Consider the following 18,990-nt stretch of genomic DNA (forward strand, 5'->3'; position numbering starts at 1 on the left):
AATTTGCTTTGTAGGCACAATATAACAAAAGCTCTAAAGCCACAAATACATTAGACAATGTTTCAGTTCACTCCAATCAAGCTTAAATTACAGAGAAGCCTTCACAGTTCCTTTAAGGCAAACTGAGACGTTCCTTACACTTCCTCCAGAGAGACAATCCATGATGGGGAAAGAAGGTGCTTCAGGCGAGAGTGCATTAAACAGTTAATTTTGATTCTTTTTTGTTTTTCCCCTGTCCTTGGTGGCATAAACTTACCACATTAGTCAAAGTCTAGTTTTCTCTCCTGATTCTGTATCCTGAGGAGACAATAATAACCAACTGGCATTATTTGCAATTATTGTCTGAATCTTGCTAGTTAGAAAAACAGATTTGGGGAGGAATGACTCTTTATGTTCCTCCTGGAGACATAATGCAGGCCATCGGGTTCCAAATGTGGAGTTCCCGCTCACCTGGCAGAGGGGAGCACTGATACGGCCAGTGGCTCTTTGCTCCTCAGCCCTAGAAAATGCCATTTCTATCCAGCGCATGGGAAGTGTCACTTGGGTGGCTAGACAGATATGGCAGAAGTGGTCTTTCTAAGACCCCATGGTCAGCTTGGGTATGGGAGAAACACAACCCATGGTACAGCATTTGGCAAAGGAGTCGGGATGAAACCTTGACATTCTCCCCCTAAACAGACGGAGCTGGACCGTTGATGAGCCCCGGCGGAGGCAGGGAAGAGGAGGCTGGTGCTCCCTTCGAGATACTCTCCCCTCTCTGCACATCGGATGGCGGCACCCTTTCTCCGTATTTTCCTCGAACATTCACAACAAGAGACTCTCTCCCTTGAGATAAATATTTGGCATAAATAGGTCATCACAAGCTTGGGATGGGAAAAAAAGAACGCGACTAATGAGGCGACACTAGTTACAAAAGGACCTTGGAAATAAAACAGGTTAACTGCTGAAATGCATTCATTCCCGCTACTTCAAGGAAGAGTTGAGTCCACCCTAAGGCTCATCGGTGGAGAGATCAGGCAAGGTGGGAACCTTCCCATACCTTCCAGAGTGTGAAGTGACTTGGGGTGCCAATCGCATGGGCTTCCTGTGTCTCCAGTGTGGGTTATGAGTGATGGAGCCAAACTTTTGGGATGAAGGGACTGGGAGGAGGGGAGGAGGAGCCCCTTTGTGGAGACATTGAGCCTCTTTCTCTTCCTGAGGGGGAGCGGTTCACCTCAGCCACGCCGAGTGCCGTGGGGCTTCTTAGGAGCTTAGGAGCTGGAAAACTGAACAAGGGTGTGTAATCAAGTAGTTTGGCCCCCAAATCCCCCAGCACAGGGGTCCTGCGAAGAGTCTGCACCATAATTTTGTATTTCAGAGGAGAGGAACCACGCATTTGGCACGTGATACTGAACGTCAACTTTTGTACCACTAGAATTTGTTACACGTCGAAACATGCTTTGGCAAGTAAAAGGATGCTCAATGATTTTTTTTCCCCAAGTATGGCCTGCCACGGAGGCCTGCCTTGGGGTCCACAGTAAAGGTGGCTGCTCACTACTAGGAAATGAATATAGCAAAGCTGGTGATGCCGATGGCGAGTGTGCAAACTCAGGCGGGCCTCAGTCATGATTTCTGAAATAGTCCCACACGTGGCAAATTTTCTTAAAATTAAAATACAGTATATATACAGTGGGGGAGGGGAGTATTTTGCTCATGAGATGTGGTTTCAGAAGAGAAAACTCTGTGGCTGGTCCTCAAACTCATGCTGTTGACCCATTTTCTACCCTGAAAAATTCACATCTGGTTCCCTGTGTTTATGGATAAGAACCAGTGAAGGGATCAGGCACCCAACCTTCTGACCATGAAACAATTGAATGAATGTAAGGAAGTTGCCTCTTGAACGGGGAGAGGGAAAGTACTATTCGGAGAGATCTTCAGCTGATAGGCTCATGAAATGATCTGGCCTATCCTCTCTCCACCAGCCAAATCGGCGCGTGCTCTTACTAGAAGCATAGGTGGCTGGCATCAAAAAGTGTCATTGGCCTGAAGAATTCTAGGATCTGGATAATGCTCTGTGATGATACCTTTCAATCCAAACTTGTCTTTGCCCATGCCTGGTCTCTTAGGCATTGGGCCTGTGGGCTTGTATTAACTAGCAAGGCTGTTCTAGAACTGTCAAGAAGGACCCAAAGATGGATGGTTTTGGAAGAGGGGAGAGGGGAGAGGGTAATACACAGAGAGGAGGGACATAATACTGCATGGAATGGGATTGGCACTTAATTTCAAAAAACAACAGTGATCAAAAGCTTTTTAGCTTAGCCGACTGCAGACAAACACGACACGCACTGGACTACAGGATTTGTTCACTGGGGTACAGGAGAGCTTTCTCAGCCGGCTCCTCTTCTTCCAGACTGTCCTCCATTCTCCTGGCTGGGTTCTGGCTTACTGGATAAAGGGCATCCGCTCCTTGTTCTCGCTGTCACCCTCGTGGTCCTCCTCCTCCTCTCCCGCCTCACTGGTCTCTGTGCTGTCGTTGGCCATCTGCAATTCAACAGCGGAACTGTGAGAGGGCTGTGCAGCCTGACCCCCACCTTCTTCAAGCATCTGCTGAGGCCACTTGACAGGACTTCTTTAAGGGCCAGGAGCTAAGGTTGCTTGCTTCCCCAGGAAGGCAGTGTGGTATTAGCTGTCCTCTGTTGGGCACTGCAGGAAGCAACCTCTGAGCTAAGGAGTTCAGGGCAAGTATTCAGAATTTGGGAGATGATTCCTTCAAGCCTAGTCTCCCATCCAGATGGGCTGTGGCCTCCACCCTCCCCAGAGATGTTCCAAATACAGATCGGAGTCAGCCCATTCTCCATCATCTCTGTTTCCTTAAGTCGCAGGGGAAAAGCACTCCCGCAATTCAGGAATAGGGACAATGACAGATGCCAAGGCAGGTTTTCAGTTCTCACTTTGAAAGGTGTGCTTCTCAGCTCCTGCTCTGATAAGAACCACCCACCCGCTCTGGAGTCCAACAGGCCTTTCTACCTGCCCAGTGCCTGGCAGGACCTCGTGTGTAATGGAGACAGGGGACGCCAGTGCCAGCTCTTTGGCCTGAAAGCAACAAGCAGTCCAGTATGTCTCTAGACCTGCCTTGCCTGAAACAGACTCGGTCATTTGTTTAAAGAGCACAACATAGGTGCACAGAAAATGCAGGATACCGGTCACCTTCTCCTCCTTAACCTGGTCCCCTTATCTGCCGTAGAACATTTGTAGGCACAACATTAATAAACCATATCCCTATTGCTGTCAGTCACTCACACATGGTAAAATTCCCTCACATTTAACTGTCCTTCATTGAGTGAGGTGGCCGTCATACCTAAACTACCTTGTGGTTATAAAAGCCCAATAAACACTTTTGAAAATGCACACTTTGGACCAAAACATGCCAGATCTTCTTTGTTCTGGCTGATGCAACTCCAGGATTGAACATGGAAGAAAACAGAAAAGAACCTCCCTAAGTATTTTCTTTGTCAAACCTTTCCTAGAATTTAGAGAGTATGAGACAATGTTCTATGCATATCATTCTGAGAATTTATCAGTCTCCAAATTTTTAGACGCGGCCTGAAGCAGGAGAGGCAGAGTGATTGCCCAGGTCACACACAGGAGCTCAGAGCTGGGCTTCTAATCATGCGGTCTGACAGCAGCTGCTTGGCTGGCCCCATAGCACGTAGCCCCCTCAGGTGGCCTCTGTAAGAGCGCCTGGGTTTTGAGTTTGACAGGCTTCACTCCTGGCGAGAACCTTGGATTAAGGGGCTTTATTCTGATAAAAAACAAAATCAGTGGAATCATCAGGAGGCATCTCAGAGGCAGTGGGCACGCATCTGTTAAGAATGTGAATGTGATTTTTATTTTTCCCAGGAATTCCTCCTGTTTGTGACAGCCAATAGAGAGCGCTTGTCATGGACATAGGTCGATTGTTTCTATTCCTGACGGCCCTCACGTCGCTCTTGAAATGCTCTCGTGGAAGAATTTTCCTTTCCTTCCCAGTGTTTATCTCAGTTTGTGACATCCCTCATTTGTGCAATTATTTGATTATCATCATTGGTCTTTGCCAGCCCATGAGCTGCCTGTACTTCCCTCTGCCCCACATGTGCCTGTGCCTGACCAGATTCTCTCATGTTGAACTGAACGGATCCCCCTGCATTTGACTCACCAGTGGAGTTGGAGTCTTCTCTACATCCAGAATTAACTTGCCAATGTTCCCTCGGTCATGGATCCGCTGCATGGCCTCCTTCACCTGAAAGACACAGAGAAAAACAGAAGCACAGATTAGGTGGGGTCCTGCCAGTGTAGAGGGCCTGAGAAAACCAAGCCACCAGATGCCCACCAGAGGGCGCTGTGGTTCAAGATTAGCAACGAAACCCAAGAAGGTTTTTGGACGACAGGTGCAACAAGTTGTGGTTGTGTCACTCACACACTCTGATCTGTAAAGCAGCTTGGTCTCTTCGGTATAAAAAAAAAATGAGGATGATAGCTCCTGGAATAAGTAAGTTAAAGTTTATTTTAAAAAAGGGGTGGTGGGTGGGGGAGGAGGGTACTGGGAGTTCCAAGATTTACCTGCTGCAGAGTGGCAGGTCACATCAGCCAAAGTAAATGCTGACCAATAAAATTATTTTTTGAGAGTCATTTGTGCCCTGCTTACCTAAATGTTTTAGCACTGACTTACAAGTGGCTAAAATGACTCATTCCCTGGGGTTAACTACATTCAAGAAAATTCCCATGATTCTTGGTATTGGGTGAAAATTTTGTGTCAAACCAAGTAGACATCTCCAGAGAAGTAGTGTTCTCCCTAGAGAAAAGGACCTACTGGGTTTGGTTTGGTTTTACAAACAATGGGGGCCAACAGATGTCTCCTGGGACCCTTTATAAAAGCAAGGATTTAACATAACCTGATTGTTTTGAGCATTTCATTCTGTTGCTGCGTGGAAAATGAACTGTAGGGGGTGCCGTGAGGATTAAATGAGATAAGAAAAGGGCAAAAGAGAGCCCAGTGCTTGGCATGGATACCTCCCTCACATCTCTTAATGATTTCTAAATGGAAATGCAGCATCTCCTGATTAAAAAAAAAAAGTTGCAATAGATTTAGCCTAAATATTTTTCCTAAAGTCTCAGATTTTAAAATATTTTGTTCATTCACCCCACAATACTCATTAAATGTTGTTTTGAGGCAAGATGCCATGTTTTTTTAAAAAAAATGTAAAAACTAAGCTAGGGCATCTGCCTTTGAGGAACTCAATCTGGAGATGATAGAGCAGTGTTTGCTTATATAAAAACCAAAGCCATTTTCTCATTTGGATAAAAACTTGACAGAGCCATTAAAATGTGTGTATTGTAATTGCTTTTCCTGGGATTTTATCCTAAAGACATAATTCAAATTATGGGGGGAAAACTTACCACACAAAAGCTACTCAGTCACAGCATTGCTTTTAATGGCAAAGCATTAAAGCAACTGATATGTCACAGAAAAGGAGAATGGCTAAGTAAACCATGACTCTTACAGTTATCTACTGAATGGAAATGTTACATAGCTGTTAAAGTACCAATTATAAAGAATATATAGAAGGACCCAATCCTTTATAATATTACTAAATGAGAAAAACAAGAGGCATATTTTTATTTGCATCCCAACAAAAACATGGACATCCTAACATAAGTAAATAAATGATAAAACATTATGTAGGGGAGATATGTGTCTTTTAATTCTAGTGTCCAAATGTTGTTATTTGGTAACAAGTTACCAAATCTGTATTTAATATAAGTTAAATGCATCTCTAAATGTAATCTCTGGATAACTTTGCATTGGTTAGAATCAAGATCTTTTATAGACTGATAGTGCCATGATTGTTAAATTCCTTGACCCTAATACATAATCCAGTAGCTTTCTTCTGTTTCCATAGTGAACATTACTTTGCAAAGTACTCTCATATTTGGTCATTATAAGAGCTACTGGTTACTGAAAATCTTTAAATATCATAGCAGACAGCTTCTAACTCTCCTCATTTCCTGACACTCACACCCGTGTGTAACTCCCTCCCTGTGAATGTGGGCTAGTCCTAGTGACTTGCTTCTAACCAATGGAATACAGCATAAGGGATAGGATGTCACTTCTTAAATTAGGTTATAAAAGACTTCTGTCCTGCAGTCTCTCTCTCTCTCTCTCTCTCTGCCGCCTCTTGCCTTCTTGCACTGACGGCACAGCTGCCCTGTGCAAGCTGCCCCATCTCCACTGGCCCACAGGGCGAGAGAGCTTGGAAGCAGGTCTGTGCCCAGTTGGACCTTGAAATGAAACCAGCACCCTGGCTGACACCTGGAGTGCAGCTTTTGGAGAGGTCCTCAGCCACAGGACCAGCTAAGCCATGCCCAGGTTCCTCACCCACGGTCACTGTGGGATCACAAATGTTGTTTTAAGCCAATACGTTTTGGGGGTGACTTGTTATGCAACAATAGATGGCTAATGCATTCTCATCTTGCCTACATAATGCTTATCTTGTAAGATATATCATGCCCATGTTCCAGATAAGTAGCTCGGTGCTCAAAGGAATAAGCAATTTGTCCAGAGAGTCTATGGCTATCAGCAACAGAATTGTGGTTCAGACTCAGGTTCATCAGATTTCAAAACTGATGTTTTTTTCCCAATTCCACCCAGACTATATAGCTTGATTTGATTCTCAAAGGCAAAGGAAAGAGGTGGGTAACATCTCACAATGGTTTCCCAGGTTCAGTTGTTTATTACCCCAGCAAGTCATTAAACACCTGGAAACTCCTTGAAGATTAGGAACAATTTTTAAGCTGCTTCTCCAATAAAATAGAGCCCAGGAAAATGAAAAAGGTATTTTCTTACCAGTTAATGCTTATTGTGAGGCTAGAAAAAAGCCCCCCTGCAGAGCTGGCTCTAACTTGCATATTTTTAGACATTTCTTTCTGAAATGAACTGAGTCCTGGAGTCCCTTACGTGGGGGATGGAGAAAGGGTTAGGAGGCTTTTCAACAGGCAACAAAGGCAGCCTGATCCCCAGTCATGCTGTCTGAGTTTACATCCTCCTGGAGGTAATGCTGCTCTTGGAGATATGGGGGAGTCCTTTCTGTTGATAACTTAGAAAGAAACTACCATTTTTTTCATCAATTCTTTATCCGGCACAGTGTGAAACATTTTACATATGTTGCTTCATTTTCTTATCTGTACACCAAGCCTTTGAGGAGAGCATTGGCACTACAGTTTCATAGACAAGAAACCCAGAGGAGGAAAAATGTAAGGAGTCCGTTCCAGGTCGGCGCCCGGAAGGTGGCTGGAACCAGACAGGAACTGAGGGAGCAGCTCCCCTTTTCAGAGCCCTGGACAAAACCCAGGAAAGGGATCTGCAGGCTGCATCCCAAAAGAGCCCTCAAATAACACCGTTGCCGGCTAAAGTCTGCAAAAGGAAATTTTGCTCCCAAGTTGCCAGTTTACCAACTAAGGTGCCTCCGTAGGTGACAGCACCCAGAAAGCCATTTGTGTCTCTCGGGCCCACCCGAGAGAGTTTTCTGAGGCACGCCTCTGCTAAAACCTTTTTCCAGTGCACCCCTGAGAAAAGTTTAGCAGACCTGCATCGGCACAGGTCACCCCGGGCACTCGCAGTGTGGCGAGCACACAGTGTGATGTGCTGGCATCAAGGACTTAATAAAAAAAGAACACAAATGATCTCATTAAGAAAAGTTTGACATCGATTACATGTTGAAATGATATTTTAAATGGGTTAAGTAAAACGTGTTACTAAAGTTCATTTCCCCTTCTTTTTACCTTTCTGAATGTGGCTCCTATGAAATGAAAAACTTTGCATGTGGCTCACACTAAAATTCTGCTGGGCAGCACTGGACTCATTTCCGAAGCTGATGTCTTTTGGCCTTCCTGGCATCCTTGCCTCCCCTTTCCCTCTTCCCCTCTCATTCCTGCCCCTGGAGACACCCCTGAAGTTGACCGGGCCTCTCAGCTTCGTGCCTCTGTGCAGACTGGGCTTTCCCCGAGCACTCTGCTCCTGGAACTACTAGCTCAGGTGGGACTTGAGGCTCTTGAGTTCCATGTGAACTCTTTTAGGACGCTGCTCTGCCCCCCTGGCCCCCGCCCACCACAGTCTGGGCTGTCTCCTGTGGGCTCCCTCAGCACCTTAGGCCAGCTGGGAATGTCACCTCACCCTCCAGCTCGAAGCATACTCATCAGCCATTCTCCTCCAGTGCAGGTCTAGACCAGCGCTGTGCCGCAGCTGTGACTAAAATTTCTCTAATTTGTCACAGTAAGAAATGTAAAACAAAACTGGTGAAATGAACTTTAATGATGTATTTCTTAACCAAACCTACCTGAAGTATTACTATTTCAGTGTATACTCAATATGACATAAAGTATTAATGAGCTCTTTTATATTCCTTTCCTTTTTGCACTAGGTGTTTGGAATGCAGGGTGTATTCTATATTTCACCATGTTTCAGTCCCAGCTAGCCACATGGCTCTGTGGCTGCACATGGTTCATGAGGACCGTATTGGGGGGGGGGGGGTGCAGCTCTACGTGGGCAGGGCAATGACACTGACCTCCGGGACCCCAGTGCGAGGAAGTATCTGGCATATGATAGATTGTAGAATGAATGAATAAATGAGAGCCAATGGACATGTGGAGAGAGTGAGATACCATGTGGCTGGACTGTTCCCTGAGATTTCTCTCCTGTCTCTCCCACATCCCACAGCCCTGGCCCAGGCAGCTGTCTCTTGGTGGCCTGCCCAGTGCTGCCTGGGGGCCCGGCGGAGTCTGTTCATAATCAGGGCTCGGTGCCCACACCCAGGCTGCGACTCCACTGCCATCTGCATGGCTGGCTAGATCTGCTTTTAGTAGCTGGATTTCCCAGAACTAGGGATTCTGGGCATTCTCAGGCCGCCTCTGCTGGAGCTGGTTTCCCATCCAGATGGTGGGAGGGAATTTGAGTCATTTCATTCAAACACCTTAAGATGCCAGATCCTGAGTCCAGAGACCACCTGAGCCTTTTCTGACACTTCTCGTCCTTGGGAGGCCACCTTAATACTATCCCAGGCAGATGGTGGCAGGAGATCCCTGAGTCCGAGGCTCTGCTTTGACTCGGTAATGCCATTCCAGTAAGTCACTTCATCCGTTTGTCCCTCAACTTTTTAATATGTTAAGTGATAATTGCTATTCTATCCATTCATGTATTTACTCACTCAACAGTGCCAAAACCCTATCCCAGGAGCTGTGTATAGAGGAATGGGTGAAAGAGACACGCTTTTCTCTGTCCTAAGAGAATCACAGTTTCATTTATTAAATAGGCTAACCACAACAATAAGAATTTCACAGCTTAAAAAAATGTGTTCCTGATTGCCTATTTAGCCCTCGCATGGATCGCAAGTATCCGAGTTGATCCTGTACCACTGGGTCACGCTCAGCAAAGCCCGTTGGCATTCCAGATGGCATTCGAGCATGAGCCACGGGAGAATGCGGTGGGCTCAGACGAGTTTGCAGAGGAGCAGTAGTTGTGATCATTCTTCTCTCTGCCTGCCATGAAACTGGCAGGGGCAGGGTTTCTGGATGCCTGGTAAAATGATGGTGAGCAAACACCCACAGTGTCTTCTGCCCTCATGAGGTCTGTGATCTTACAGGAGACATAGACTTAATCGATCAAAGAATGACTCAAATCAGTGTAAGATCTCCAGTTGGTAATTCTAAGATGGTGTCATGAGAATGTGAGTAGGGGATTTGACCTGGTTGGGAAGATTACAGAGGGCGTCTCTAAAGGAGTGATAATTAAGCTGGGATTTGAAAGGATGACTGGGGTGTGAGAGGAACATTGCAGGCACGGGGAGAAGAGTGTGAAAGGAGACACTGCAGAGAGGCCAGTGGGCATGAGAGCAGAAGTGAATGTGGGGCAAGATGCTGGGAACATTGACTGGGGCCTTTAGTACAATATTCCAAAGAGTTTCCAAGGATGCAGTTGCCCACGCCGGATCATGCAGCTCTAGAAGGGATCTTCCGGTCCCCTTCTAACTGAGTCGTCAGCTCCTTCACACTTGGGTAACGAGGGTTAACAATGTCCAATCTTTGTTTGGGGTCTCATTTAATGTTTCATTAATATTCAATTTCCTTTTGAATGGTGTGTAAGGCACGAAGTCATTAGGGTAAAAATGGTATCACTTAACAATCAAAACATTGGGCTTGTGCTATGAATAGTAATAAGCCTAGCCACCCAAAATAGGAATAAAATAAAGATGGATTATTTCACGGATCACTGTGCATAGCAGATGATAAATTAAAAGATTTGAAAATAAGAAATGACTAATACTACAATTAAGACACACATCTACCAAAATCATCTCTGAAAGATTACTGATACTAACAATGGCCATCTTTGGGATTGTGTAAAATCCAAAGTGGGTGTTGAACAATAACACATTCATTGCATGTAGACTTGGAGTCTGGAATGTCTGTGTTCTGTCAAGTAGCTGCAGGAGTTTAAAGTGAGAGAGCCCCCGAGATTTTGACCTGGATGCAAGAGTGACTGGAAAAGTAAAACGTCACGGATTGTGACTGACACACTGAAAAGGCAAAGAAAAGATTCAGACACACAAGTTCTTTTTGGACCAGTTGCATATGGGGTCTTTGCAATAATGCAGGAAGGAACCTCTTATGCATGTGAAGTTTCCATAACTATGTATTAAATCTGATTGTTTTCTCTTGCTAAACAATAATGCAGGGTTTAGAGTAGGATGGGACAAGAGAGGTGACAAGGGTGCAGAATTAGAGGTGGCCAACAGAGGCAGCCATGCCTGAGAAAAATTGTCCGGGACTGGTGGAATGGTCTAAAGGAAGGAGTGAAAAGGAAATAGTGATTGTGTAAGAGGCATTTGCCAACAGTGTGCTCCTATAAAGAGCTGGTCCTCCATCACTTTGACTGAAGGAGGGTTCTTCATAGATGTTCCCACATAGAGGGAAGGATGCAGGAAGGCTATAGGCTCTGGACCTGGGACTGTAGTGCTATGAGAGTCACCAGTTGCCCATAGGTTGTGTTAGGAGAAGGTGAGAGTTGCAACAAGCTGAATCTAAAAATCAGATGAATTTAAAGGATGAAACGGGGGTGGTGGGGGACATAGTTTAGGATCATCACAGCAGCTGACATATGACGAACGCTTAGCAGGTGCTGTCACTGAGCAAACCACCTTGTATGCATGATCTCATTGCATTGCATCCACCCTGTGAGATAAGTGGGAGTTTGTCAGGCTGTCAATCAGAAGTACATAAAAATATTCTCCCTTTTCTTCTTGAGTCCTTGCTGCTGGTGGAGTTGAGCTGAGATGAAACTGAGGGTTAGCCCAAGGTCAAACAGCAAAGCATGGAGCAGCCAGGCTTCCAGCCAAGCCTTGTGTAGCTCCTGGGCTTGCCGCACAGTTGCCAGGTGTGCAAGAGTAGGATGCACCCAGGGCGGTGAGGCTGAGGGAGAGGGAGGAAGGCTGCAGGGCTCCAGGGACTGCACTGTAGAACCAGCAATGCATTATTTCCTCTGTACTTTCATATGCACCTTGTTTCCTCCTTGGCTCTGACACTTACTCCATTCTCTCTTGAAGAATTTCTCAACCTAGGAACTATTGCCACTTTGGGTCAGATAATTCTTGGTTGTGGGGGGCTATCCTGTGCATTACAGGATGTTTAGCAGCATCTCTGGCCTCTGCTCACTAGATGTCAATGGCACTTCCCAGTGTAACAAAGAAAAATATTTGCAGACACTGGCAATGGTCCCCTGGAAGGCAAGATTGCCTCCAGCTGAGGCTTGCGTTGTGATGGGAGCCAATTCCCCATCTGCATCTGTGGGCTCTTCCAGGGCAGGCCTCTGCCTTGCTCAGCACACACATGGCACCTTGGACAGGGACCTGCCCACAGAAGGCTGGGTTCTGCCCTACCCCCAGGACCAGAAGAGTACATGGTACACAGCAGGTACTCAATGACAGACAAACACAATATGGTCTCTGACTTCAAAACTCTGATTGGTCAGATTAGGTTTTCTTAAAGTGTGGGCTGAAGGCTGCCTGCATGAAAATCACCGAGTGTGGCTTTAAAGGTGATGTGTTGGCCGTACCCCACCCCTGCTTATTGTGACTATGATTCAGGGGCTCTGGAGTATTAAACCCTTGAACTTAACTGTGCTCTGTTTAATGAATATTGACTGTGTACCATGAGTCAGGCATAGGGCTTGGTTGACTCATGGTGGGGACCGGAAGGACAAGCTCCCTGCCTGGCTGACTAAGGCACCCTGAGAGGCTGGGCTGGTATTTGGATATGACCCACTTTAACACTTGGCTTCAATATTGCATGTTGGAAAGTGGCAGAGAGCCACGGCCACAACCCCCCTGTTCTAGGGCAACTGAGAAGGAATCAAACAACTTGATTTCTGCTCTGTGCATTAGGAAACCTACAGGATATTGCTTGGCCATTAGTTAAACCCACTCAGTGCCTCTGTGTGGCCTCTCAGGGACTCAGCAGCTGAATTTTATCTGATTTGGTTCAAGAGACGTACGTGCATAAGTTAGAATCAGCAGGTTAGTCGGGCAACCCACAGACCATGGTGTAATGAGCCAGATCACTCTGCAATGTGAGCAGAAAAATCAGCAGAGCTGCCTGCTGGAAATGCAGTGGGAAAACCTGTTTCATTTTGAGGAAGGAAACAGTAGGAGCTAATGTGACCCAATGGGCCAGTAGAGACAGATTCCCTTGAATTAAAAAAAAAAAAAATGCAGATTAGTGCTCTGTCGAGTGAAACAAAAACTCCAGAAGTAAAACTATTTGACTCTAACTATAACCAAGTCAATAGCTGTTCACATGTGGACAAGAAGCTGGAAATAATACCTTAAAAAATTACATCCGGTGCACTGCTAAAGTAATGGTTCTTTTCATTTAAAAAATTACAGACACATGGGAATGTTTGCATAGCGTGTTTGTTTCCCAGGGCTGGTGAAACAAGGAACCTCAAGCTGGGTGGCTGAAAACAAGGGAAATCTCTTGCACGGCTCTGCAGGTTCGAAGTGAGGAGTCAAGGCGTCAGCAGGACGGATTCCTCCTGAAAGCTCTGAGGGAGAACCTCTCCCACACTTCTCTCCCAGCTTCCGGTGGTGCCCGCAACGCGCTCACGCGTGTGTGTGTGTGTGTGTTTCATATGCGTGTTTTCTCATCTCCTCCTGTGTGTTGACCCCACCTTCTGTCACGGCCCAGCTCAAGACCCCATCGTCTCCCTCCAGGAGGGGCCTTCCAGCTTCCTATTTATTCTCTAAGGCTTGAGTTTTCCCACACTCCAACCCACCCTACTGCTGCCTCCAGAGCCGTGATGACTGATATTGTCATGTCTGTCACGTCACAGATGCCTGAGACGGTGCTGTAAATTTAGCAATGGTAATGATAATAATAGTGCTTTTGATGACATAACACTCTGCTTAGCTCACGAGCTGGGCAGGCGTTTTTCAGAGGACCCCGTTGCTCCTCTGTAGAGCCCCATGGTGCATGTATCATAATCATTCTCATTGTACACAGATAGAAAATGAGGGTCCGGGAGGCTTAATTTCCCTGCCTGAGGTCACAGACATAGTAGGTAGACAGGCTGGAATTTGAACCTTGACTGTTTATGAAATATTGACAGATGAAACGATAGTATGTCTGTGATGTGCCTTGAAATACTCCAGAAAAATAATGGGGGAAGGGAGGCAACAAAGGAAATAAATTTGGCCAAATGTTAATCACTGGGGAGGCTGGGCTGATGGGTACGTGGCTGTGGGGGGCAGTGGTCAGTGTTCTATTATTGCTACTTTTGAGTATGTTTGGAATTTTCCGAAAAATTTATAAATATAAACTTTGAGCTTTGTTCTCCAAACAACAACCATAACGACAATTTCAGCACCCAAATGCTCAACTGTAATCCCGCTGTTAGGACCCCAGCATATGTTCTATGATGGTATAAAAGAGCCATTTGGGTTCCTTAGAAGCTTGGTGGCAGAGAAGTTCAAGGTGTTATTTTCTTCTCCCCAGATATAAAAATGTATCCTTTTAACCGATTAACCCAGCTTTGTGAGGGTAATAACCTCCAGTGTTGAGCTCCTACCCTGTGCCGTTCGGCGTTCAGGGAGACGGACGCACACAGCCCCTGCCCTAGACGAGCCCACGGGCTGCCAAGGAGGGGAGGCCACTAAACAGTCAATTTCCGTAGAGCATGGGAAGAGCTATATTCTAGGTATAAAAGAAGAGGCGGGTGAGCCCAGGTGAGGAAATGACTCAATTTAGAGAAAAATGGCCTTAATGTTGGCTTTTTAAGAGTGGAGAGGCATTTTCCAGGAGGAGAAAAAAAATGCACGTGCTCACGGCATGAACAGAGTCTGAAAGGGAATGGGCAGCTCATCCGGGGAACAGTTAGTAAGGGGGCACTGTGTGCCCGGCGGGCACCGTATGCCCAGCTCTGTGAGCTGGGCTCTCTTCTGTTGGGATAGGGAGCTGGGAGAGGCCCTCACTTGGGCATCATCGGAGATGTGTCTCTGGAAGATGACCCAGGTAGTGATGTTGCCAGGTTGGGCACTGGTGGAGGAGGGACTGGGAGACCAGTGAGAACTGGGAATTAGGGACGCAGGTGAAGCGGAACTGATACGGTTTGAAGGTGGAATGCAGAGATACATTGTAAAATCCCGCTCACCTTTAAGATCATTTTAGTCTGTGTGGAAGCCATGTAATTCCCCAAAGGGTGGAAGGATTATCTAAAATGACCTGTGTTTGGTTTGTTTTTTTTAAGATGTTTTAATTGTTATTCTATTACAGTTGTCCCAATTTCCCCCCGTTGCCCTCCTCTGCCTGTCCCACCCTCCCCTCCCACAGTCAAGTCCCACACTGTGGACCATGCCCATGGGTCATTCATATACAACCCATGGGCATGGAGGAAGTGACCCATGTTTTGAAAGATTCCCCATCAAGCAGAGGTGAGGCGGATGTAATTTCATTTATCTTCATCCATTTTAACTAGCATTGGAAACAGATGACCTGGAACCTTCCTTATGCCAGTGTCTGTATGACTCCAAAGTTTAATTTTTAATTACCTCGGCCCATTTGCAGAGACACACAGGGGAAACATGGAGCTAACCTTTTCCTTCCTGCATCTTTCTCACTTGTCTGTTAGCTGAGTTTCTTGCCTCTAAGCACTAAGGCTGGTAGCTATTGTCTTGAGGTGTTGCCATGGCAACAAAACAAAAAACAGGCTCTTACTAGAGGGGTTAAAAGTAAGTAGATAAGGGAGGTGTTGTCTCCAGCAAGTGTTCAGTCCTACTCGGGGCTCACTGGGTGGTCAAACTGGGTGATGCCCGAGGGCGGTTTTGGAGAGTAGTCAGACCCTCTGGAGTCCTGAGGAAGGGCAGATCTGGGGAGGTCCCCATAACAGACAAAGGGTTTGGTAGAAGCTGGGGAGGTGGGTGGCAATTCACTTACCCTAATAAGACACTGAGGTCATGTCCAGAACAAGTAGTATAGGAAATATTTGCAGGGTCTTTTCAAGGTCTTTAAAATGCCTTGCAAAATCTTTAAAATTCTCTGACCTAGTAATTCCACTTTTGGGAATATATCCTAAGGAAATAATCTTATATCTGGAGTAATAAGAACACAAGCTTCATATTGAACAGGTATAACAATAAAAATGAAACATAACCCTAGATATCCAAGAGCAGGGGAACAGCTTATATATCCATTTGTTCAAATACTATGTGGCCATGATAGTTTAAAATGTTTATAAGAGTCTGTAAGTGGGGGGGGGGGGAACCCAGAAAAACTGAAAAAAAAATCTATAAAAATTTTTTACACAGTGTGATTATAATTTATAAAAAATGTCAAACACTCAAACAAAAGAAAAGCAAAACAAACACCCAAAATGGACAAAGAGAAAATATGGGAAGAAAAAAACCCACAAAATATACATAAGGGGTGTTGTTGGGTGATGAGAATATAGATTTTTTTTCTTTAAAGAGAAAATATTTTTAAGTGTGTCTATTGAGTATGTGTCATTTTTAATATTGGAAGATTTCCTGATTAAAAAAATAAATTCTGCAGTCAGGAATCAGTCAGGATTGCTGTGAATGAGTCGAAGGTCTTACCAAGTGCAGATGCCACTAACCACTTATCCCATGGAGGGTGGGGAGTGCTCTTCTATGTGTCAGAGCCATTCTGGGCATTGTGGGAGTTACAGCACCAAACGATACGGCGCCTTTTCTCTCATGGAGTTGACAGACTTGGTATGTTAGCTTCCGGACGGTTGTGTAAGTAAGCCCTCTGAGTGGACTTTGGCTCAACCCGGATAAATTGTACAAACACACAGCAGACAGGTCTTTGTGCCACACGGAGTCTATAATTAGTCTCATCATTCTTCATTACTTGGGATTCCAGGCTGGTTTTAAAGAAATTATCTCATGGATGAAGAACGCTCGGGAGAGTGTTCGGTTTATCTCTGCATATGTGCAGGTGGAATTATGAGAAACCTGACCCCATCCCTTCTGCCTGGATTGCTTTCCTTTCCCACTGTTCATCAGTCTGCAGAGTCTTGGCACAAAGAAGAGGCAGGGATACATGCCTGTCAGCTACCCGTAGCTATTTAAGAAATGGAAACAGATCCAGAGTAGTAATGTGGACAAAAATAGCTATTTGAGCTCTGATTACAGACAGTCTAATAGTAACAGTAATGATGATAATGGTTATGTTGATTATTTTACAGCCCGCCAGCAGTAACCAGCTAATTGGCTTATAGATTAGGTATCGTCTTCCCTAATCTTCACGAGTTTGTGCATGGCAGGTACATTATTTTCTACTTTATAGATGAGGAAATTAAGGGTCCTAGAACTTAATAGACTCAAGGTCACATAGCTAGAAAAGAAAAAAAAAAAATGAAAGACCTGGGATTTAAAGATGGAAACCAGAGAACTTAAAATCTGTTCTGTCACAACCATTTTATTATTTAGTGCTTCTCATAGACCTGAGAAGTCTGGGACATCATTGCACTTCTTAAGGATGAGAAAACTGAAGCTAAGAGAGGCTGAGTAAATTTCCTAATGTTATATGGCTAGAAGGCAGCATAGCTGGGATTCAGACCCAGCTAGTGTCCCTGTGCCTCTAGAGCCTGCTTCATGTCCCCCTCTGCAGCATGACAGCCCTGTCACCCGAGCAGGGCAAAGAATGTCAGGTAAATATTTCATTTCTGACAGTTAATGCTGAATTCAGTACAGAGCAGCTGCTTAAGAAGATTTGTGGAAAGGATGAGTAAGTGACACAGAGATGCTGAGAATCTCTAAGCAAGGCAGTGAGAGAGCTCGCGGTGCACCCATCCGTTCCAAGCACAATAATCAACCAACCAAACAAAGATGTCCTGAGTCACTCTGGAAGGAGTGTCGTGCATTAGGTGTCAGGGTGTCCATCCATAGCTTATGACTAAAGAGGTAAAAGACTTCATGCTCTGAGTGATTAGTTTTGCTCCTCCAGAAACTAGGTGCTGCTCCACCAAGCTGCCTTGCTGGGAGGTGGATTTGAATGGCAGGCACCCAGAGACAGTGCCGGGGGAGCTCCTGAGGGGAGACTGAGGGAAAGAAGCCCTGCTGCAACCTCAAGAACAGGGTGCCTAACTCCGCCTGGGGAGTGAGAGATTTATTACAGCCCCAGGGGCAATGCCATTCCTGCTCAGGGCGGGCATTAGGGACTTCTCTCACATTCCAGCAGAATAAACACGTCTTCCAGATTGACCCACCTTGGCACTAGTGGCATTCGGGGCCATGTAGTTCTTTGCTGTGGGAGGCTGCCCTGTGTATTGAGGAGTATTTAGCACACCACCACCAGATGCTAGTAGTATTGCCTCAGTCGTGAGAACCAAAAATGCCTTCGGACATTTTTAACTGTCCCCTGGAGGACAGAGTCACTGTTCGTGGAGAACCACTGCCTTAGAGATGGCATTAGAAATGAGAGGCTGGCGGGGAGCCGGCCTGCAGCAAGGCGCCAGGTAAGCAAGCACCAGGGGAGGCAGAACTCTGAAGGTATGCTGTCTTTAAATGGTTCTCCTTCGCCCGGGCTCTGCAGTCCTGGGAGGCAGATGCGGATGGTGATCCTAATAGCTGTCGGTTGCTTTGTGAGAGCCCCTGCTCTGTGCTCCTAGAAACCTGTTGCTCTTTGAGGTTAAATGACTTGCCCGAGGCCACAAGCCAGTAAGTGCAGGCCTCTGAATTCAGACCACGGCACAGCACTGTCTACACAGATAAGTGACCCCGGGGACTCCCTTACCTTTATTCTCCTAAGTTGGGAGGGTCACTAATGGGGGAAAGGGGAGAGAGGACTGTGGATGCAAGACTCCTGTTCGCCAAAGAATAACCCTTTCAGAGATTTCACCACCACCACCGCCATTACCATTCTGACCTGTGGAGGGCGCTGCTGTCCTTCGCGGTCAGACTCACATATAAATTGTAATTTTTACTTATCAAATGAGGTGAGAGTTGGTTGTAACATGCAAATAAGACCTAACTAAAGGCTCAGCTGTAACCCACACTAACAGTTTATTCATTTTCCTATTAAGACCATGGCATCCTCTCTTGGCCTCATAATAACCCTACAGTCATAGAGAATAAAGGATGACCCCAAAGACGGAATGAGCAATGATAGGTAAAGTGACATGCAGCTAACAAGTGACAAAGTTTGGATTACAATACAGGCTGGCCTTGCAAAGCCTGGCTCTTTCTACTCTCCTTAGATGACTGAAGTCGGTGTGCAGGTTTCAAATCCGGGCCAGCTGCCTGAATGACTTCCAAGCAAGCCATGGTCGTTCGTGAGCGGCAGTGTGAGGGCAGGAGAGGCGACTGGTCTAATTCTCAGAGGACCTACAACCTCAGGGCAGTTTTGGCCTTTTGCCAGTCACTTCACTTTATTTGTCTTCAGTTTTTCATGTGAAATAGAGTGGCG

At 45.8% G+C, this 18,990-nt stretch overlaps 1 protein-coding gene across 1 annotated transcript in view; it reads right to left on the reverse strand.

Moving 5' to 3' along the window:
- Window positions 1-1,858: 1,858 nt before the first annotated feature.
- Window positions 1,859-18,990, reverse strand: part of VAT1L (vesicle amine transport 1 like) — a 137,560-nt gene continuing 120,428 nt past the window's right edge. The window contains exons 8-9 of the mRNA XM_054579159.1: window positions 4,175-4,258; window positions 1,859-2,520 (exon numbers count right to left, since the gene is read on the reverse strand). Coding sequence (XP_054435134.1) covers window positions 2,422-2,520; window positions 4,175-4,258 — 183 coding nt within the window. The 3' untranslated portion in view covers window positions 1,859-2,421. The remainder of the gene's footprint in view (window positions 2,521-4,174; window positions 4,259-18,990) is intronic.

The sequence above is a fragment of the Pteronotus mesoamericanus genome, unplaced genomic scaffold (assembly GCF_021234165.1).
Source record: "Pteronotus mesoamericanus isolate MK-2021 breed Mesoamerican mustached bat unplaced genomic scaffold, CSHL_Meso_final contig_52, whole genome shotgun sequence".
In the NCBI taxonomy this organism is placed as follows: domain Eukaryota; kingdom Metazoa; phylum Chordata; class Mammalia; order Chiroptera; family Mormoopidae; genus Pteronotus; species Pteronotus mesoamericanus.